Source organism: Helicoverpa zea, chromosome 22, assembly GCF_022581195.2.
Source record: "Helicoverpa zea isolate HzStark_Cry1AcR chromosome 22, ilHelZeax1.1, whole genome shotgun sequence".
Lineage (NCBI taxonomy): Eukaryota > Metazoa > Arthropoda > Insecta > Lepidoptera > Noctuidae > Helicoverpa > Helicoverpa zea.
This window is the reverse complement of record NC_061473.1, coordinates 3,074,520-3,097,237: the sequence shown is the minus strand read 5'-3', so window position 1 is coordinate 3,097,237 and position 22,718 is coordinate 3,074,520. Positions and strand designations below refer to the sequence as shown.

Sequence of the window (22,718 nt, the reverse complement as noted above, 5' to 3'; positions counted from 1 at the left end):
AAAGCAACACTGAATATTGTGAATAATCATATTATGCAAACTTAAATGCACTTTAACATTATCTTATCACACACTGTATTGAAAAAATCTATTATATTAACCTGATAACAATACTTAAACATCCGAATTGGGAACCTCCTGCTTTTTAGGAAGTCGGTTAATTTTTTTTTAGGTCTATTAAAAAGAATGCTTTATATCCAGCATAAACTGTTCCATTTCAACTGTAACTATGGCTATTCTCATATTGCGTTATTTTTGTGCTGATTTCATGTGTTTAAATAACTTGGCAAAATGGTACATTTATTGAAAAACATCTTCTACTACATAAAATGCCTTCAAAATAAACTGTATTCCCCCTACATCACACAGACTCCTGCGCACTCCTGTACTCGAAGACGCTGCCCCTCTCTAGGAAGGCGCTAGTTTGTTTGTGTGTCTGCTCGTCTGTCTGCGTGTCCGATGCAGGACCGTAGCCGCCGCCGCCGGGGGAATTCATTATGTACTTGTCCTGGAAATTAGAAGGGTTAAGTTAGATTAATAAAAATTAGAAGAAATTGTACAAATGGTTTAATTTCATTTTTTCATTTTCGTAAAATTGGAATTTACTGTAACATGCTCCAAGCATAGTAAAAGTTATGTAGTCAAAGAGCTGGGGTTATAAACTTCAGTTTGAAATAATGGAACAGTTTTAGTATAATTCAGAATCATAATGCTTTATTTGTAAACATAGATCAAATTACAGCAGCGTGAGATGTTATAAGTAGGTAGATCTTCAATGTTTTACTCAGAGCCGTACAAACCACCACCATCACCGTCATGATAGAGGAGATAAAAAAAGTCCTGTAGTTTTTTATAACCAATACAAATACATATTTCCTTTTATACTTTATTTAAGTGTAAAAATAATGTTATTATAAATTTTGCAGCCTTACTTATAAACGTGAATTAAATATAAGTAGTACTTAAGGGCTGTTTAAGAAAATTCTTACTTATAAACGTTGCTTAAACATGTCTTAACTAACAATTAATCACTACTTAAGACTTTAAGTAGTGATTAGTTAAAATGTTGCTTAGAAGGTGATTAGAGATTTTATAAGTAAGGGGGATAGTTCTCACCCCTGGGAAGGCTTGAATGGAAGCCTTTCCTCCTAAGTTGATGAGTCGTCCATCCACACGCTGCAACAAGTTCAAACCACGCTCTCCTGACTCACCACCTGCAAACATATTATCATTTAATTTTTTAAAATTAAATTTCGCTCAGAAGTTGTAAATGCAACACTGTTACAAATTAAGAGCAAGGAAAACAAACACATAAGTCTACACACAAATAAAATAGTATCCAGCATTTAAAAAACGTTTTTAAATGAAATTATATTTTACCATCCAGTAAAATAAAGCTGAAAGTTCGTGAAAGCGTGTGTATGTTTGTTACTTCTGCGGAAGAAGTTGCCATATTAATCTGCTGGCTGAAGCTAGGCTTGTTATAAACTACAGTTCATATAACTTTACTCCATGTATCGTTAACATACCATTCATGCCATAAGGCTGGAATGACCTTCGCTCAGTGAGGACCGACAGCTGCACGCTACGACGGAACACCAGCTCACGAGTTACTCCATCTCCGCCATTCCAACGACCTAGAAATATATAAATTATTATAACAATACTAAAACATTTGGCTAAGTAACACTAGTGTCGATAAATCGATCATGAAGGTTAAGCAATGCTTGATGCTGTCGGTCAAAGGATGGGAGATCATCTATGTCATGACGAGTTCCTCCGTGCTTCGAAATACACGTTACATTGGCGGATCCTGACCATGTTCTGACTGACATTTCAACATGTTTGGCAGTCAGGAGGCAGAAAGTCTGTCAACCAGTTTTACCAAGGAGTATCGTATTGCCCGGAAGCCGACCCCAACGTGATTGGGAAAAGGCTCGGAGGATGATGATCGTATTGCCCGGATAACTGGGTTGAGGAGGTCAGGTAGGCAGTCGCTCCTTGTAAAAGACTTGTACTCAGCTGTATCCAGTTAGCCTGGAAGCCGACCCCAACATAGTTGGGAAAAGGCTCAGGAGATGATGATGATTTTCAGTTGTCAAATTATCGAATTGACCAATGGACGGCAAGTATACGGCTAGTTATGGTTTTATAGTTATAGTTAAATCGTGCAATTCGGTGTTAATTGTCAAAAGACTGAACATACATACCTCTGCCACCCGACTGCGGTCTTAGAGAGAACTTGGTGACAAGCATGGGGTATCTTCTCTCAACTATCTCCACGTCCGTGATGCGGGTGTTCGTCATGTGAGTGTGAACGCCGCCGCTACCGTGCCAGCCTGGACCCTGAGGGTAGATGAAGAATTGTTATGGGCAAAAGGTAAACTTGCAGCAATCGTTGGTCCATGCAACAGGACGTCCTATACTTTGTGTCGCTATGTGGAAGGACAAGTGAAACGCCCGGAAGCTAGAGACGCACTGCTTTATTTCGTAGGTAAAGCGCAGACACACGAACACATACACAACAATATGTAGAAAGATCTAGAAAAGTATCTTCGACTTCGATTACACACAACAGTCGCCAAAGCCAACGGTCAACGGTTAGCGCCACTACTGTCAGTTAAAAACAATAATACTCTTAAATTACCCTATTGCATGGAAAATAGCAGACCTTTCAAAACATTTAGCTTTTCATATTTCAGATATATCAGTTGAATAAGTCCACGAATACTGTTCTTGTAGAAAAATTATATACTTACAGCGCCACTGCCGCCGGCGACAGTTTCATAGTACCCCCAGTCCTCTTCACCTAACGTCAAGTTGTTCATACAGCCCTGCGATGCTGCACACACCTGCAATATTATGTCAATATTTTAATTACATTCTTCTTTTTCACTAGTATTAATTTGGAGTTATTTTAGTATTTTAATTTCATCTCATCAAACTTGTATGTTATTTGTTTTTAGGGTTCCGTACGAAAGGGCAAAATAGGAACCTAGGCACCCGGCAGTATTTCAAGCACTATAATAGCTAGACCGTTGAAATTTTCACCGAGGGCATATATATGTTGCCGCTAAAATAGCAAAAATACTGAAAACTTGATTTTGGTGGAATCCCTCTATAACATTGTCAATATTTTGCCTGCAAAAAGTTAATTAAATATCGTAAATTACCTGGAAAGCCTTTAACACGACATCAACAATTCTCTGTGAAGTAAGCACATTTCCGCCCACAACTGCGGCGTTCTCCGACGGGTCCAGGATCGATTGTGGTGGAATTATCACTTTCACTGGATTGAGGCAGCCCTAGAATTAATATAAGAATGTTATTAAAACATTGCGTATTTGGAAATGTCTGTAAATGGTGTGAGAAAATAATGATGAGTTATAGCCACAAATCTTTAAGTAATCGCAATTGTACCATAAGGATCAGGTACTTTATAATATTTTGGTTCTAAATCACATTGCTACCTGCTTAATACATAATATTATAAATGCCAAATTAACTTTGTCTGTTGCGCTTTCACGCAAAAACTATTTACTTCAGTCTTAAGTCAGTAGATTTAAATATTTGCAGCACACACAGTCTAGAGTCTGAAAAAGGACCTAGGCCTTTTTTATCCGGCTGCGGGCATAAATTCGTAAAGGGCTCGGGTGAAACCACAAGGAAGAGCTAGTCTTACTTATAAATAAAAAATGTGACACGCAAGTGATAACAAAGCAAATTAAATGATTTCCCGATGGAATTAGATTTTGCCAAGTTTCATCAAAATCCATCCAGTAATCTTAGCGTGAAAGAAGAGCAAACATCCACATACACACAAACTTTGACGTTTATTATATTTTAATATAAAAATTACTGTAGAATAAAACGTATCAGTATTATTATTACCTGGTTCAAAGGCACATCATGACCCACCATGCAGCGCAGACAGTATATGAGCGCTGACAGCGTGATGGCGCGAGGAGCGTTCAGGTTGCCCCATACCTCTACACCTGTGCCACTAGAAATGTAAGACTTTATGTTAAACTTGTGCAAATTTTGGTAACAATAGTAGCAAAATTCAGGAATGATAAATGACAAAAAAGTATATAGTTTAGTTAAAGAAAGCTTTTAAAAGCACACCAGGAATTTTAATTTCGACTTCCGATAGTCTAGTCTGGGCTCAAAATAATGTTTGTATAGTTATCGGCACGGGTAATGAGCTCTCGATGGACGAGTGGGGATCGCTTTGCGCACTGTACACGTAAGGCAATAAACCAATAAATCGCTTCTGCGCAGGTGAAGGTCATGGCTCGATATCCGTGCCGATTATTATAGGAATACTTATTCTAAACAGGTAGTTTTGTTGGTCGTAAGTCGTAAGTATTATTTCAGTGTTGGAAAGCAATATCTCCGAGTGATATAGACTTTGATACGGGAAGTATTCCGCAGGTATACTCCCTTATACAGGAATGAATTTTAAGCAGTGCGCAAAAAAAAACTGGTGGTCCAGAATCGTTAACAGAACATATCTGCATCATCAGTAAATTTTTTTTTTTCATTCTTTTGTCCGCCCTAAAATCAGCAAAACATGGATACTAACTAATATTACGCGCGCCGAGCGGAGCTCGCGTCGGTAAACCGGTTTCGCGTTGCCGCCGTGCATACTATGACGACTGTGACCGTACTATCGGTTACAAAATAAACATCTTTCGATATCCATAACTTTTCTTTTTTGTACTAAAACACTACAAAATAAAAATATACGTATCTATAAAACTTATTTAACTATAAGTTCACAAAGTTTGCGCACTGGATAAAATTCATTCCTGTATACTCCCTTATGTACTCCCTTATGTACACTTTTATGTACTCCCTTATGTACTCCCTTATATACTCCCTTATGTACACCTTTATGTACTCCCATATATACGCCCTTATGTACTCCCTTATGTACACTTTTATGTACTCCCTTATGTACACCTTTATGTACTCCCTTATGTACACTTTTATGTACTCCCTTATGTACACCTTTATGTACGCCCTTATGTACACCTTTATGTACTCCCTTATGTACACCCCTTATATACTCCCTTATGTACACCTTTATGTACTCCCTTATGTACACCCTTATATACTCCCTTATGTACACTTTTATGTACTCCCTTATGTACACCTTTATGTACGCCCTTATGTACACCTTTATGTACTCCCTTATGTACACCCTTATATACTCCCTTATGTACACCTTTATGTACTCCCTTATGTACACCCTTATATACTCCCTTATATACTCCCTTATGTACTCCCTTATGTACTCCCTTATGTACACCTTTATGTACGCCCTTATGTACACCTTTATGTACTCCCTTATGTACACCCTTATATACTCCCTTATGTACACCTTTATGTACTCCCTTATGTACACCCTTATATACTCCCTTATATACTCCCTTATGTACTCCCTTATGTACACTTTTATGTACTCCCTTATGTACACCCTTATATACTCCCTTATGTACTCCCTTATGTACGCCCTTATGTACTCCCTTATGTACACCCTTATGTACTCCCATATGTACACATTTATGTACTCCCTTATATACGCCCTTATGTACACCTTTATATACTCCCTTATATACTCCCTTATGTACTCCCTCATGTACACTTTTATGTACTCCCTTATGTACACCTTTATGTACTCCCTTATGTACTCCTTTATGTACTCCCTTATGTACACCCTTATATACTCTCTTATGTACACCCTTATATACTCTCTTATGTACACCCTTATATACTTCCTTGTGTACACTTTTATGTACACCCTTATATACTCCCTTATGTACACTTTTATGTTCTCCCTTATGTACACCTTTATGTACGCCCTTATGTACACCTTTATGTACTCCCTTATGTACACCCTTATATACTCCCTTATGTACACCTTTATGTACTCCCTTATGTACACCCTTATATACTCCCTTATATACTCCCTTATGTACTCCCTTATGTACTCCCTTATGTACACCTTTATGTACGCCCTTATGTACACCTTTATGTACTCCCTTATGTACACCCTTATATACTCCCTTATGTACACCTTTATGTACTCCCTTATGTACACCCTTATATACTCCCTTATATACTCCCTTATGTACTCCCTTATGTACACTTTTATGTACTCCCTTATGTACACCCTTATATACTCCCTTATGTACTCCCTTATGTACGCCCTTATGTACTCCCTTATGTACACCCTTATGTACTCCCATATGTACACATTTATGTACTCCCTTATATACGCCCTTATGTACACCTTTATATACTCCCTTATATACTCCCTTATGTACTCCCTCATGTACACTTTTATGTACTCCCTTATGTACACCTTTATGTACTCCCTTATGTACTCCTTTATGTACTCCCTTATGTACACCCTTATATACTCTCTTATGTACACCCTTATATACTCTCTTATGTACACCCTTATATACTTCCTTGTGTACACTTTTATGTACTCCCTTATGTACTCCCATATGTACACTTTTATGTACTCCCTTATGTACTCCCTTATATACTCCCTTATGTACACCCTTATACAGGAATGAATTTTAAGCAGTGCACAAAATAAAAACTGGTGGTCCAGAATCATTAACAGAACATATCTGCATCATCAGTAAAATTTTTCATTCTTTTGTCCGCCCTAAAATCAGCAAAATATGGATACCATCTATTCTTACGCGCTTGGAGCAGCGCTCGCGTCAGTAAACCGGTTTCGCGTTGCCGCCGTGCCTACTATGACGACTGTGACCGTACTATCGGTTACAAAATAAACATCTTTCGATATCAATAACTTTTCTTTTTTGTACTAAACCACGACAAAATAAAAATATTCGTATCTATAAAACTTATTTAACTATAAGTTGACAAAGTTTGCGCACTGGATAAAATTCATTCCTGTATACTCCCTTATGTACTCCCTTATGTACACTTTTATGTACTCCCTTATGTACTCCCTTATATACTCCCTTATGTACACCTTTATGTACTCCCATATATACGCCCTTATGTACTCCCTTATGTACACTTTTATGTACTCCCTTATGTACACCTTTATGTACTCCCTTATGTACACTTTTATGTACTCCCTTATGTACACCTTTATGTACGCCCTTATGTACACCTTTATGTACTCCCTTATGTACACCCTTATATACTCCCTTATGTACACTTTATGTACTCCCTTATGTACACCCTTATATACTCCCTTATGTACACTTTTATGTACTCCCTTATGTACACCTTTATGTACGCCCTTATGTACACCTTTATGTACTCCCTTATGTACACCCCTTATATACTCCCTTATGTACACCTTTATGTACTCCCTTATGTACACCCTTATATACTCCCTTATATACTCCCTTATGTACTCCCTTATGTACTCCCTTATGTACACCTTTATGTACGCCCTTATGTACACCTTTATGTACTCCCTTATGTACACCCTTATATACTCCCTTATGTACACCTTTATGTACTCCCTTATGTACACCCTTATATACTCCCTTATATACTCCCTTATGTACTCCCTTATGTACACTTTTATGTACTCCCTTATGTACACCCTTATATACTCCCTTATGTACTCCCTTATGTACGCCCTTATGTACTCCCTTATGTACACCCTTATGTACTCCCATATGTACACATTTATGTACTCCCTTATATACGCCCTTATGTACACCTTTATATACTCCCTTATATACTCCCTTATGTACTCCCTCATGTACACTTTTATGTACTCCCTTATGTACACCTTTATGTACTCCCTTATGTACTCCTTTATATACTCCCTTATGTACACCCATATGTACTCTCTTATATACTCCCTTATATACTCCCTTATGTACACCTTTATGTACTCCCTTATGTACTCCCTTATGTATACCCTTATATACACTCTTATATACTCCCTTATGTACACCCTTATGTACACCCTTATGTACTCTCTTATGTACACCCTTATGTACTCCCTTATGTACTCTCTTATATACTCCGTTATGTACTCCCTTATGTACACTTATATACTCCCTTATGTACTCCCTTATATACTCCCTTATGTACACCCTTATATACTCTCTTATGTACACCCTTATGTACTCCCTTATGTACACTTTTATGTACTCCCTTATGTACTCCCTTATATACTCCCTTATGTACTCGTGTTTCATATTGTTTTCATATCACCTTTATCTTTTGCCTCTTATGTACTCTCTTATATACTCCGTTATATACTCCCTTATGTACACTCTTATATACTCCCTTATGTACTCCTTTATATACTCCTTTATATACTCCCTTATGTACTCCCCTTATGTACACCCTTATATACTCCCTTATATACTCCCTTATGTACACTTTTATGTACTCCCTTATATACTCCCTTATATACTCTCTTATGTACACCCTTATGTACTCCCTTATGTACACTTTTATGTACTCCCTTATGTACTCCCTTATATACTCCCTTATGTACACCCTTATGTACTCCCATATGTACACTTTTATGTACTCCCTTATGTACTCCCTTATATACTCCCTTATATACTCCCCTTATGTACTCATATGTACACTTTTATGTACTCCCTTATGTACTCCCTTATATACTCCCTTATGCACTCCCTTATGTAATCCCTTATGTACTCGTGTTTCATATTGTTTTCATATCACCTTTATCTTTTGCCTCTTATGTACTCTCTTATATACTCCGTAATATACTCCCTTATGTACACTCTTATATACTCCCTTATGTACTCCTTTATATACTCCTTTATATACTCCCTTATGTACTCCCTTATGTACACCCTTATATACTCCCTTATATACTCCCTTATGTACACTTTTATGTACTCCCTTATATACTCCCTTATATACTCCCTTATGTACTCCCTTATATACTCCCTTATGCACTCCCTTATGTACACTTTTATGTACTCCCTTATATACTCCCTTATGTACTCCCTTATGTACACTTTATGTACTCCCTTATGTACTCCTTATGTACACTTTTATGTACTCCCTTATGTACACCCTTATATACTCCCTTATGTACTCCCTTATGTACACTTTTATGTACTCCCTTATGTACACCCTTATGTACTCCCTTATGTACACCCATATGTACTCTCATATATACTTCCCTTATGTACTCCCTTATATACTCCCTTATGTACACCTTTATGTACACCCTTATGTACACCCTTATACACTCTTATGTACACCCTTATGTACTCCTCTTATGTACACTTTTATGTACTCCCTTATGTACTCCCTTTATATACTCCCTTATGTACACCCTTATGTACTCCCATATGTACACTTTTATGTACTCCCTTATGTACTCCTTATGTACTCCCTTATGTACACTTTTATGTACTCCCTGATGTACTCCCTTATATACTCCCTTATGTACTCGTGTTTCATATTGTTTTCATATCACCTTTATCTTTTGCCTCTTATGTACTCTCTTATATACTCCGTTATATACTCCCTTATGTACACTCTTATATACTCCCTTATGTACTCCTTTATATACTCCTTATGTACACCCTTATGTACTCCCATATGTACACTTTTATGTACTCCCTTATGTACTCCCTTATATACTCCCTTATGCACTCCCTTATGTAATCCCTTATGTACTCGTGTTTCATATTGTTTTCATATCACCTTTATCTTTTGCCTCTTATGTACTCTCTTATATACTCCGTTATGTACTCCCTTATGTACACTCTTATATACTCCCTTATGTACTCCTTTATATACTCCTTTATATACTCCCTTATGTACTCCCTTATGTACACTTTTATGTACTCCCTTATGTACACCCTTATATACTCCCTTATGTACTCCCTTATGTACACTTTTATGTACTCCCTTATGTACACCCTTATGTACTCCCTTATGTACACCCTTATGTACTCCCTTATGTACTCTCTTATGTACTCTCTTATATACTCCCTTATGTACTCCCTCATATACTCCCTTATGTACACCTTTATGTACACCCTTATGTACTCCCTTATGTACTCTCTTATATACTCCCTTATGTACTCCCTTATGTACTCCCTTATATAAGGTGTAAAAAAGTAATGTTCAAATTATTATTTACGTATTCGTAATCAAAAAACTAATATAGTAAAAAAAATTTGAGAATCGGAGCACTTTTGTTTTTTTACAGAAAAAAAATAATGTAGGGTAATTTTTGTATGCGCGCTGTACTCAGGGCTGCGCTCGCGGATCGGCGCCGCGCTGTCTACCTAAAGTTGCCGCTGCGCCGGCCGCCCGCACGCCCTCCGCAGTCGTCCGTTATCGGTCGCGCTAGAAGGGTGTGTTGTGCCGTTACTCTCGCGCTCACGCAATTCCGTGTAAAATATCTAAAATGCCGTTTACGTACTCAAATCGCGAGTATTTAGATATGATAGTGTGCTATGTTGTGACCGGTGAAAGTTTGACCGCAGCACGTAACCGGTACCGTGAATTGTACGGTAACCAGCGACGAGTGCCTGCGATTCAAACAATCCTGGGAGTGTACCAGCGCTTACTCGACAACGGACAGTTTCGACCTCATCAAGCCGATACCGGGAGGCCACGCATCGCTAGTGACCTTGAAGAACGAGTACTGGACTACTTCAGTGACAACCCACACGCGAGCACACGTGATGCAGGTCGGGACTTAGGCATAAGTCACACTACTGCCTGGCACATTTTACGTGAAGAAGGCCAACATCCATACCACTTCTTAAGAATACAGGAACTGATACCTACAGATTTTGAACCGAGGCTGGCATTTTGTAGGTGGTTGGTGGAAGAACCTAGCAGGAACATTTTATGGACGGACGAGTCCACGTTTAGTAGAGTGGGCTTATTCAACATCCACAATGCTCACTGGTGGTCGTACGAAAACCCGCACGCTGTGGTTCCAGACCATTTTCAGCACCGGTTCTCAGTGAATGTATGGGCTGGAATCATAGGGGAGACGGTACTCGGACCTATCTTCCTAGAACGCCTAAACGGTGAAACATATTTAGGATTGCTTCAGTCTGTGCAAGACATGTTGGAAGATGTGTCTCTTGCCGAAACAAGGCACCATTTTTTCCAGCAAGACGGAGCTCCTGCACATTATCACCGAGCAGTTCGTTCGTACCTCGACGCTACCTATCCTAACCACTGGATAGGCCGTGGAGGACCTATTGCTTGGCCTCCTCGATCGCCCGACCTTACACCCCTAGATTTCTATCTCTGGGGCCGTGTAAAAGACTTAGTGTATGGACACAGTGGTAACAATATTCGAAATGTGGACGAATTAAAAACCCGCATAGTGAGTGCATTTAACGTGGTTAAAAGTGACAGAGACACATTAATCGCGGTAAAAAACAATGTGATACGTCGTGCCCACTTGTGCATTGGTCAAAATGGTGGACACTTCCAGCATCTTTTGTAAATAAGGTAAGAATTTATACCTACTTCTATGAAATGGTTTAAAAATAATTGTAAATTGAATAATTCACTTTTGACCGTACCGTAAACTTAATTTAAACAATTAATAATTATTTATCAATACGAGTATTAAAATAAACAATTGCAATTAAATCCAATAAACAGTCAGGCAGAAAAATTGAATCAGCTGTTAACAAAACGGCGGTATCGCAGGGGTGAATGAACAGTGCGCGCGGCCGCGCCACTACTCTCGTTCATGCCTACAAAGCGGGCGGCGCGAGCGGCGCCCGACACAATGTACAGCGCGCATATTCAATATTTTTCGCGTAGTTTAAAGTATTGAATATCTTGGAAACGGATTGTTATTTAGAAACACTGAATATACAGTCATTTTTTATTTGTTACTCCGAATATTTCCTGTAATTTCATAAGGTTAATTTTTTTACACCTTATATACTCCCTTATGTACTCCCTTATATACTCCCTTATGTACACCTTTATGTACACCCTTATGTACTCTCTTATATACTCCCTTATGTACTCCCTTATATACTCCCTTATGTACACTTTTATGTACTCCCTTATATACTCCCTTATGTACTCCCTTATGTACTCCCTTATATACTCCCTTATGCACTCCCTTATGTACACTTTTATGTACTCCCTTATGTACTCCCTTATATACTCCCTTATGTACTCCCTTATGTACACTTTTATATACTCCCTTATGTACTCCCTTATGGACACTTTTATGTACTCTCTTATGTACTCCCTTATGTACACTTTTATGTACTCCCTTATATACACCCTTATATACTCCCTTATGTACACCCATATGTACTCTCTTATATACTCTCTTATATACTCCCTTATGTACTCCCTTATATACTCCCTTATGTACACCTTTATGTACACCCTTATGTACTCCCTTATGTACACTTTTATATACTCCCTTATGTACTCCCTTATGTACACTTTTATGTACTCCCTTATGTACACCCTTATGTACTCCCTTATGTACACCCATATGTACTCTCTTATATACTCCCTTATGTACTCCCTTATATACTCCCTTATGTACACCTTTATGTACACCCTTATGTACTCCCTTATGTACTCTCTTATATACTCCGTTATGTACTCCCTTATATACTCCCTTATGTACACCCTTATACACTCTCTTATGTACACCCTTATGTACTCCCTTATGTACACTTTTATGTACTCCCTTAAGTACTCCCTTATATACTCCCTTATGCACTCCCTTATGTAATCCCTTATGTACTCGTGTTTCATATTGTTTTCATATCACCTTTATCTTTTGCCCCCACCCCTATATTCATTTTCAAAAATGAATAAATAATTTTATTTTCAACTAGGTTCCGCCCGCGACTTCGCCTGCGTTGAGTCCGGTTATATCGCATTTCGAAGAAAACTCTTCAAAAGTCCGGGATAAAAATCCTATGTTCTTTCTCAAGGTCAACTATCTCTGTACCAAATTTTATTAAAATCAGTGCAGTGGTTTAGACGTGAAAGCGTAACAGACAGAGTTACTTTCGCATTTATAATATTAGTAGGGATAACATGAATACTCACGTAAAATCACAGACAGCGCTGCCAAGATCTTTATCTAGTGTGACAGTGAGGACTATAGGAGTGCCGTTGTCCATGTACTCCGTAGCTTTGAGAACAGTGGAGCCGGTCTTTGCGAGGGCGTTCCGGGCTATTTCCTAGAAAATAAAGTTAAGTCAGATATACAATGATAATAAGTATCTATAATGTAAATAAAACCAGTAATGAAATGAAAACTGTCCAAGTGTCCAATCTGTCTCTAAAAAATGTGTTTGAATATCTTCTTCAGCACGCAATTACAGTGATTTCGTAATTTTTAAATCTTTTACTAAACGCGCAATTACATACTTGAAACTTTTTTACTGCCCTCTTTAATACCAATTTCCTACTCCTGTCATTTTATTTAGCTATCTTTCAGCGACAAAAAGATCTGTCTTAAAGAAAATCTGCACCAAAGAAAGTGTTTATTTGTCGCTGAGGACATACTATTTAAACATAAAATAATGTCTATGTAAACAAACATTAAGTTAAAACTACCTTGAGCATATCCCTGACAGCGAGCTCGGCGTTGGCTTGTATATGCGTCATGTACGCCTGAACCACGTCCAAGCCATACTCGTTTATCAGCTCACCTACCAGTTGAATACCCTGGAAAGTTATATAAAATAATACAAACTAGCTAATTCCCCGGACCACTACAAACATTTAAAAACCAAAAAAGGCAAATCGGTACAGCCATTCTCAAGTTTTAGTCAGACTAAAGAACAGCAATTCATTATTAAGCAATACATTTTTTTTATAGAAAATAACTTCTGTTGTCTTAGCTGTTAAATAATTGATATTTTACCCTCTGGTTAGCAGCGACTTGTGCCTTCAAATCTGACAGGTTGTCAGCCAAGTTCCTCGTGCCAGAACACCCTGGCTCCTTGCCTGGTTTCATAAGTTCTGAAGAGGAAATAATAAGTTAGTCATCCGCGAACATTTTGGTTAGTAATTTATAAAGGTAATCTTGATGTCCTCCTAGCCGATTATCGGATACGGCGGCTGTTCTCATGTAACGAGATTAGCCAACTGCGTAGGACATATTATAGTGCACTAGCATTTGCTTGGACACAGGTGCACTCCCTATTCCTTCACTCTCATAGCCCGATGGGACGGCAATCCGACACGACCGGAGAGAGATCACAAGCAGGACCGACATTTACGTGCTCTCCGATGCACGGGAAAAGGTAATCTTATTACAAGCATGGTTCTCGCCAAACTTTTTGTCTTCAAGGAATAGGTGACATTTTTTTAGACAAGTCATAAACTGACGTTAAAAAGTTTTTGTAGTAAGACGGATTGTCTTCAAGGAATAGGTTAGGAGCCAGCGGGTTGCGGAGATGCGGAAAGGGGGTGTGTGTACAAACATAAAAAAGTGAAGGTTAAATGAAAGTCCAGTTTCTACACAGAATGTGACTTGTCACAAAATGAAGACTTCACGTATTGCACATGGACCAATCAGGTACAAGTACGATAAAATCAGCAATGCCTATCAGTTTCACAATTCAAAAGTGGGGAGCTACTCCTTTTGTGACACTAACCTTGAGTAAGCAGTTCCTCATTGAACTTCCCAGCATCCACCAACAGCATAGACTTGAAGGCAGCTCCCTCCTGCAGCAGCGTGACGGAGTGCGGCGGCATGGAGCCGGGCGTGAGCCCGCCGATGTCCGCGTGGTGCCCGCGGGACGCCACGAAGAATATCGGGCGTTTGTGCGAACTAGCAAGGAAATGTGACGAAGAAAATACTTGAAATATACTCCAGATGGAAGTATATAGTCCAAAAGCTTTGTCTTTAGACTTCATTTCCCTATAAATATGTCATCAACCTAAATGTACTATTTCTCTTAAATACTTGGAATATACGCCGGATAGAAGTATATGGTCAAAAGCATTGTCATTCGGCTTCTCTTCCCCTATAAATAGGTACGTCATCTACCTAAAAGTAGTTAGAAAACTAGGAAGGTAATGTAAAATATTCGACAGATGGAAGTATATAGTCCATAAGCTTTGTTTTTAGACTTCTTTCCCCCTATAAATATGTCATCAACCTAAAAGTACTATTTCTCTTTTGCACCCTCTTTCTCTTCTAAGCAAACTAAATCTATTTCTATCCCTGTATCGTCTCGTATATTCCCCTAAAATTCTGTCACTCTATCTCTGTTTCTTCTTCTATATTCGAGCTCTAATTCAAATTAATTATTTTTTTGTGAATTAGAGTACATGGACATCTTATAGCTTTATTATATAACAAAATGTCCATTGAACATATCCTACTGCAAGGCATGGAAAAACTTAAATTACAATTTAGGTTACTTGTACAAAATTTTAGGCTTACCTGTAAATAATCATTGAAAGTAATTTTTGACAATAACACGCTTTTGACAATAACGATGCTTAATTTTTTCTCTCTCTTACTCATTCTCTTCTCTCCACTCTTTTCAGTTGCGAATAGACACTAAATACTTACTCATGGAATACAGGAGTAATGACAGTCAAATCTGGTAGATGTGAGCCTCCAGCTTTCGGGTGATTGGCTAGAAGTACGTCTCCTGGCTTCAGTGAGTCTCCACGGACTTTCATCTATACAGACAGACCCAAATATAATATTAAGTATGGTTGAAATAAAGTGTCGGTTTTTTCTTAGTTATACATAATTAAGGAATGGTGGTTTAACAATATTAGTAACATGCATATATACAGTCCAAATTATACAAGTTTATTTAATTGAAACGATCTCTGTATCACTCTAAGGTTCGCTGCTGTAAGAGAATCTATTACTGGGTTAAGCTCACTTTTATGCATTATATTTATTATCAATTAAAAAGAGTTCATAAATTAGATAAAGACATATTATGTAGATTATGACTTAGAGAAGATTTATAGATTTTTTAACCAGGTACTGATACTGAGTAAAACGCAATTAAAATTCTAAGGTTACCTGATACTGCACAGTTTCCTGCATGGCCCCCAAATGCACAGGTATATGCGGAGCATTGGACACGAGCCCGCCGTCCGCGCCGAACAACGCGCACGAGAAGTCTAGTCGCTCCTTTATGTTCACTGAGATTGACGTGCGTTGGAGTACTCTGTGGGGGGGACAGTGTATTATTAGCGAGAAGTTTTATATAAAACTAGGTTTCGTTCGCAGTTTTAACATTATCCTGGGGGAATTTCTTCCCGTACCAGGGAAAAATATGGATGTTACTAAGGATAAGTAGTTAAGTTTCCTAACAATGAAATTTTTTTTTATATCAGTTTGTTCGTTTTGCAGCCTTTAGGGTGCGCACAGCATCTGCCTAGCCTTTTCCCGACTATGTTGGGGTCGGCTTTCAGTGTAACTGGTTGCAGGTGAGTACCAGTGCTTTACATCTCAACCTCCTCAACCCAACCCGGGCCACCTTATACCCCTTGGATAAGATTGGTTTAATTATCAGACTTTCAAGCTTCTGAATATCTGGAACCACTGCCAAAGTTAAATGATATGGAAGAACTCGCCATAACAAGATGGTCACCCATCCACTAACCAACCGTGCCAAGCTATGCTTAACCCTATGATAGTATAGTATACTATATCTGACCTGCCCATCTGCTCAGCAATAGACATGAAGCGATGGCTGAAGATGCTCAGCTGTATGGAGTCCAAGTCAGTAGTGATGCGCTTCGGCTTGCCGCTGCCGATTACGATTCGGATGTCGCCGTGAACTGTGATTTCGGCGCGGCAATCTATACAAAAAGATGCATAACATAATTCGTGCAAATATATTGGCCGACCAATATGAGGAAGATGTCAAAATGTGTCAAAATTTGGACCATTGCTAAGAAGTGATAGACTGATTTTAAGGAGTAAACTGCTTGAAGTTAATTTTAGTTATGGCAACAAGACATACACAAATTTCATGAGAGACTAGTGACGTGGCTAGTGGCCAAAGCGTGGGCGATGTGATGCCTAATTTTACACTACATACTGTTATGATCATTTGCAGGTTCATCAGACTTCTATCAATTATGTACTTCGATAGCCTTACATCGTGTCATCAACATAAACGTATGTAAGTCTTTTTTTAAGTAGTCTATGTTATCCCACTGCTGGGCAAAGGCCTTTCCCATGGTCTTCCATCTTTCTCTATCGGTCGCTATTTGTTTAAAATTTATAAAAAATAAAACATACCTGGTTCAACAAGTATAGTAGACAGACTGTCCATAATGATGGCGGGTCCTGGCACCACTTGCTCCGGCTTCAACTTCTCCAGCAAGTAGATCGATGTGTCTTTGTAACCTCCTTCGAAATACACCTTTGTTGTCTGTGGACATTGTAAGAATTAGCTAGCTAATGTAGTATTTTGTTAAAAATGCACTGGTTTTTTGATAATTTTTAATCGACCTCCCAAAACGGAGGAGGTTCTCAATTCAGCCGGTATGTTTTTTTTTGTAGATAATATTTCTGGATCTAAATAGCCCTTTACAAAGGTTGTGAAAAATTCATATTCAATAAAATCAGGTACACGAGGGAGCACATGGGGGAATATAGCGAGAGTACATAAGGCATTAAGGCAAAAGTCGTGGTGGCCTAGTGGGTAAAGGACCAATCTCTCAAGTATGAGGGCGCGGGTTCGATCCCAGGTCAGGCATGTACCAATGCAACTTTTCTAAGTCTGTATGTACTTTCTAAGTATATCTTAGACACCATTGGCTGTGTTTCGGATGGCACGTTAAACTGTAGGTCCCGGCTGTCATTGAACATCCTTGGCAGTCGTTACGGGTAGTCAGAAGCCAGTAAGTCTGACACCAGTCTAACCAAGGGGTATCGGGTTGCCCGGGTAACTGGGTTGAGGAGGTCAGATAGGCAGTCGCTTCTTGTAAAGCACTGGTACTCAGCTGAATCCGGTTAGACTGGAAGCCGACCCCAACATGATTGGGAAAAAGGCTCGGAGGATGACATAAGGCATTATACATAAAGATGGGAGCATTTATTACAGGGCTGTACAGGGAGAGTACCTACATAAAACAGTTGTATTGGTTGAATGGATAAGGGAGTAGTAGGGGATGTTAGAATATGAAGGGGAGACATAAGGAAGTAAAGTAGTAAGTAGTAGTCGTGGTGGCCTAGTGGGTAAAGAACCAACCTCTCGAGTATGAGGGTATGGGTTTGATTCCAGTTCAGGGAAGTACCAATGCAACTTTTCTAAGTTTGTATACTTTTTAAGTACTGAAATCACCAACCCGCATTGAGAAAGCGTGGTGATTAATGCTCAATCCTTCTCCGTGTGAGAGGAGGCCTGAGCCCAGCAGTGGGACGATAAAAAGGCTGTAACAGTAACAAGGAAGTAAATAGGGGATAAACAAATGTATATAAACTTACCTTCTCAGGTACAGGAGTGGTTCCCTTCCCGCCGGGCGGCGCTGTCTCGTCGGGCACCGTGCTCATGCCGACACCGCGGACTCTCACGTCATCCACTATGACGTCACGTCCTGACAGCGTGAAGCCGAACTCGCTCTTGTATCTGTAAGAGAAGAAAACAGATAAGTAAAAAAAAAACTCTTAAGGTTGTAACACACATGAATGACACGGGACGGCGCAGCTTCAATCCAGTGTTAGGCTGCGGCTCCACTGAGGCGGAGACGAGCGGAGCTGAGAGGAGCAGAGCTGTGAAAAGAGGTACGTGATTCCACTGAGACGGAGACGAGCGGAGCGCTTGACTATTTCCATCGGCATTGAAGCGGAGCGGAGACGAGATGTGGATTTCATGTAATGTGATTGGTCGATCCCCACACGTCTCCTCTCCGTTCCGCTCGTCTCCGCCTCAGTGGAGCCGCAGTTTTAGCTTACCATTTGAATTTTATCCTTAAATAGTACCTGATATAAAGCATTTTACAAGGTATAAAACCCAACTACGGGGTGACAGTGACCTTGCTACCTAACAACGCTACCTACCAGCAAGAGTCTGACACTTCCAATCCAATGCGCTTTTTGACAGCAAATATATCCCGCCATCCCTTAATTACTACACTTCCCTCCCATTTACACAATGTTTATCCATTTCCCATTTATTTTTCTAACTTACCTATTAACAAAAGCAGTATAAAAGTCCCCGTGTCTACACGCGGTGGGGGAATCCCCGGGTACAGGCGACACCATCAGAGCGCAGTCCGTGCCCGCGTAACGCAAGTGCAGGTATGGTTCCGTCTTTATTTGGGATGCTGGTATGCCCTGAAAAATGGTAGAAATTTTGAGGAGTTGTCTTCAGAAGAACTGTGCAATAAGTTTGGTTTCAAAAGAGGAATTATTGGTTTTGACCTCGAAGACAAAAGAGGGGGTCATAAGTTTTACGAGTGCTGAGAAAGTGATGGCCTAATTACATTGTTTTTTTTTTGTTCTAAACTTTAGCAACATCTCACTTTGCAGACTAAACTGTCGGCCGATAGTAACGGTTGGTTGATAGTTGAATCATGAATGTAGCCAAACTTTTTAGTCGGTTTCATATCTGAACAATTGTACCATTCATGTCCCTACTGATCCGAATCCGATCATACTATCGGTGTCTCATAGCCAGGAAAATTCTCAGCTATATTTGACAAAAGGTGGAGGAAAACATCTTGAGGAAACCTGGACTATGAAGTCTGAAATCACCAACCCGCATTGAGCAAGCGTGGTGATTAACGCTCAATCTTTCTCTGTGTGAGAGGAGGCCGCAGCCCAGCAGTGGGACGATATAAAGGCTGTAACAGTAACATGCCGTACTACTGACCTGTCTGATCAGCTTGTCTCTAGCGAGGGCAGCCAGCAAGTCGAGCTGATCGTCCAGCTGTTGGAAGTGATCGGGGCAGTACACGGCGGCGGAGGGGGACTGTTCCTCCTGCACTATGTGGGCTAGGGCCATGCCGTATGCTGAGAGAATACCTGGAAAGACATGACATTTATGTAGACAAATTGATCTTTAGTACACGGAAAAAATGGTCTAAGAAAAAATATAAGCAGTGGTTGGGTAAAAGTTTCTCTTGAAGAGGTCATGACGATTGATCAGAATTACTACGTGGGACTTTAATTAAACTGAGGTCCCTTCAACAAATATAATTCTGCAGAATGCCAAAGCCGGCTAAATGATACCATTCGGCGTAAGACGACGCCGACAGTTCGTCGTATTAAAAGGTCTATTTTATACACAGTTTAGTAGGTTTACCATTAATATACACAATTTAGTAGGTGTTCTTATGGGCCTTGATGTCCGTATAGAGCAATACCAAAAACACCCTTTGACTCACCAGCATACTTATGTATGAGCACAGTGGATATGCCCAGCTGCCGGGCCACACTGCAGGCGTGTTGCCCGCCCGCGCCGCCGAAGCAAGCCAGCGCATGTTGGGACGCGTCGTGACCACGCGCTGTAGTTAACGCTCTGAAGAAAAAACATTTTTAAGACTTTTTTATTTCCATAAAAAAAATAAATGCACAATGCATCAGAAACCCTGTCACTCATAGCAAATTAGGTAGCAATTCTTAGTGAAAAAAACTCAATACTTATGCGCAGTTTCTTCACATTGGAAAAACTGACAGTGATTCTGACATCAGCATCGCAGTCACCTTTTATCATGAAAATAACGAGGGTAGCAAATGGTATTAATGACAACAGGTAGCAACTAGATAGCAACTCTTTTTATTTTTTTCGAGGGAATATATGAGGAGTGTCACACTTCAAATAGACCTAATTCAGGTTTTTTTAAGTAAAGTTAAGCTAGTTGCATATGAGCTGTCAAAAATCTGATTTCAGTCAACGTTTCGCGGTTTTTTAGTTACATCAATATTTTACCTGATCGGTCTACACATAGCTTCGTTGGCAACATTTATGAAGCCCATCGCCACTTCTTCCATGGTCATCTATAAAAATAAAAAAACAAAAAAAATACGAATTTAAAAAAATCATTTAAAAATACATAATTATGTGGTTTCAATTACATTAGAGATTCTAGCTGAAATGTTTGTGAAATGAATGTTTTTTTTTCAAATTTAAACTCAGGAGTTTAAATTTGAAAAAAAAACATCCAAATTGATAATATCCTCCTTTTCAAAAAGTCTGTTAGAATAAACTTCCTAATCATCATCCTTTTTCCCAACTATGTTGGGGTTGGCTTCCAGTCTAACCGGATTCCTAAATAAACTTCCTAATAATGCAAATGCAAAAAAAAATCGTACCTCTTTACCACCGTCCTGCCTCAAAAAGCTATTGATATCATCGGTCATCTTCTTGAAGGCGACAACAGTTGCATCTCTGTCTAGCGGCTCGTTCTCATTGCGACCGAAGATCTTCGGGAAGTACTCGGGTAACAAACGACCTGGTCAAAGATACACGTAATTTTTTGAATTAGCGTACATATTTTAAAGCCTCAGGACACCGCAGGAGCCTCTTGCTCCTATCAACTACCTATGGGTCCATCAATTTCCAGAATCCATAACTACCTAAATTGATTTGAGTCTTGTGGTGAGGTGTTGAAGCAATTGCTAATGGTATGAATGCAGATTTATGGGGATAGAGGTAATAAATATTACTAGAGGTGATAAATAAATAAATAAATAAAAAAATAAACCACAGCAAATGATACAAATATTAAGGGAGTACCTAAATGTTAGCATAACGGCTAGAGAAATGGAAGCGGAAAACGCATTGCACGGTCCTAATACAACTTGGCCAGAAGAACAACGGTTATTACAAAGCACTTTTTCCAAAGTGTTGTTACTTCTAGCAAGACAAAACCGCTACAATCGTAATTTTTTCGTAAAACAGCACAATACTCACCTAACAGCAAATTAGCGTCAGTAACAGTAAGAGGTCCTCCTTTTCTATAGCACGCGGGCCCGGGCTCCGCCCCCGCAGACTCGGGGCCGGCTACTAGCAGCCCCGACCTGAACATCAGCATGGAACCACCGCCGGCCGCTACTGTGTTTATATCTGAAAATAAATAATGAAAATAATGAATATATTGATTTCAGTGCCCGTCACAAGTTTGCTAAATATAATATGTGGAAGCTTGTTAGCTATATTATTAGCAATTTTTACTGTTTTAAATATATTATTTAATTGTGTTATTAGTCTGTAGGCTTTCTGTAAAATGAAATAAATGAGGGATTTTTTTGCGAATAGCAACAACGAGACAAAATAACCTTAAACACTAAAAGTGTTGTTACAATTAATTTAATTCATATAATTGACACGTGTAGGCGAATTTTCTTAAAACACGTGTCTAAGGTCTGTCTAACTTTTTTTCAATACCACCACCACAAGGATTTGTAGTCCAGTCTGATATCCATGACACAATATTCCTCAGAAAATCCCCAAAACGGCTATCAATGCTAAAGTACACACTATCATCCTTAACGTAATAGACATTAAGTTCAAAATCGCAACGGTCCCAATGTAACAGAAATATAATCTTACCAAGTTGAGGAGCTTGTATAGTGACTCCAGCAGTAGTAGCTTCGTGTACGTGTTCTAATGACCCTGCGTAGCGAGACACGTCCGTCGAAGTACCTCCCATGTCGAAACCTAGAAACAATACATCGAATTGCAAAAACATCAGATACGATTTCAAAACCCATACATAAGAAATGTGTCTAGTAAAATCAAAAG

The 22,718-nt window shown here is 39.2% G+C and overlaps 1 protein-coding gene across 1 annotated transcript in view; it reads right to left on the bottom strand.

Annotated features, from left to right (window-relative positions):
• Positions 1-263: 263 nt before the first annotated feature.
• Positions 264-22,718, bottom strand: part of LOC124641317 (5-oxoprolinase) — a 29,234-nt gene continuing 6,779 nt past the window's right edge. The window contains exons 7-29 of the mRNA XM_047179377.1: positions 22,527-22,634; positions 21,888-22,040; positions 21,287-21,426; positions 20,904-20,971; positions 20,359-20,492; positions 19,845-19,996; positions 19,161-19,306; positions 18,458-18,599; positions 17,267-17,399; positions 16,677-16,821; positions 16,037-16,184; positions 15,566-15,678; positions 14,640-14,815; positions 13,904-14,001; positions 13,594-13,704; positions 13,081-13,214; positions 3,892-4,003; positions 3,174-3,305; positions 2,760-2,852; positions 2,211-2,346; positions 1,530-1,637; positions 1,117-1,214; positions 264-508 (exon numbers count right to left, since the gene is read on the bottom strand). Of these exons, the coding sequence (XP_047035333.1) occupies positions 362-508; positions 1,117-1,214; positions 1,530-1,637; positions 2,211-2,346; positions 2,760-2,852; positions 3,174-3,305; positions 3,892-4,003; positions 13,081-13,214; positions 13,594-13,704; positions 13,904-14,001; positions 14,640-14,815; positions 15,566-15,678; positions 16,037-16,184; positions 16,677-16,821; positions 17,267-17,399; positions 18,458-18,599; positions 19,161-19,306; positions 19,845-19,996; positions 20,359-20,492; positions 20,904-20,971; positions 21,287-21,426; positions 21,888-22,040; positions 22,527-22,634 (2,927 nt within the window). The 3' untranslated portion in view covers positions 264-361. The remainder of the gene's footprint in view (positions 509-1,116; positions 1,215-1,529; positions 1,638-2,210; positions 2,347-2,759; positions 2,853-3,173; positions 3,306-3,891; positions 4,004-13,080; positions 13,215-13,593; positions 13,705-13,903; positions 14,002-14,639; positions 14,816-15,565; positions 15,679-16,036; positions 16,185-16,676; positions 16,822-17,266; positions 17,400-18,457; positions 18,600-19,160; positions 19,307-19,844; positions 19,997-20,358; positions 20,493-20,903; positions 20,972-21,286; positions 21,427-21,887; positions 22,041-22,526; positions 22,635-22,718) is intronic.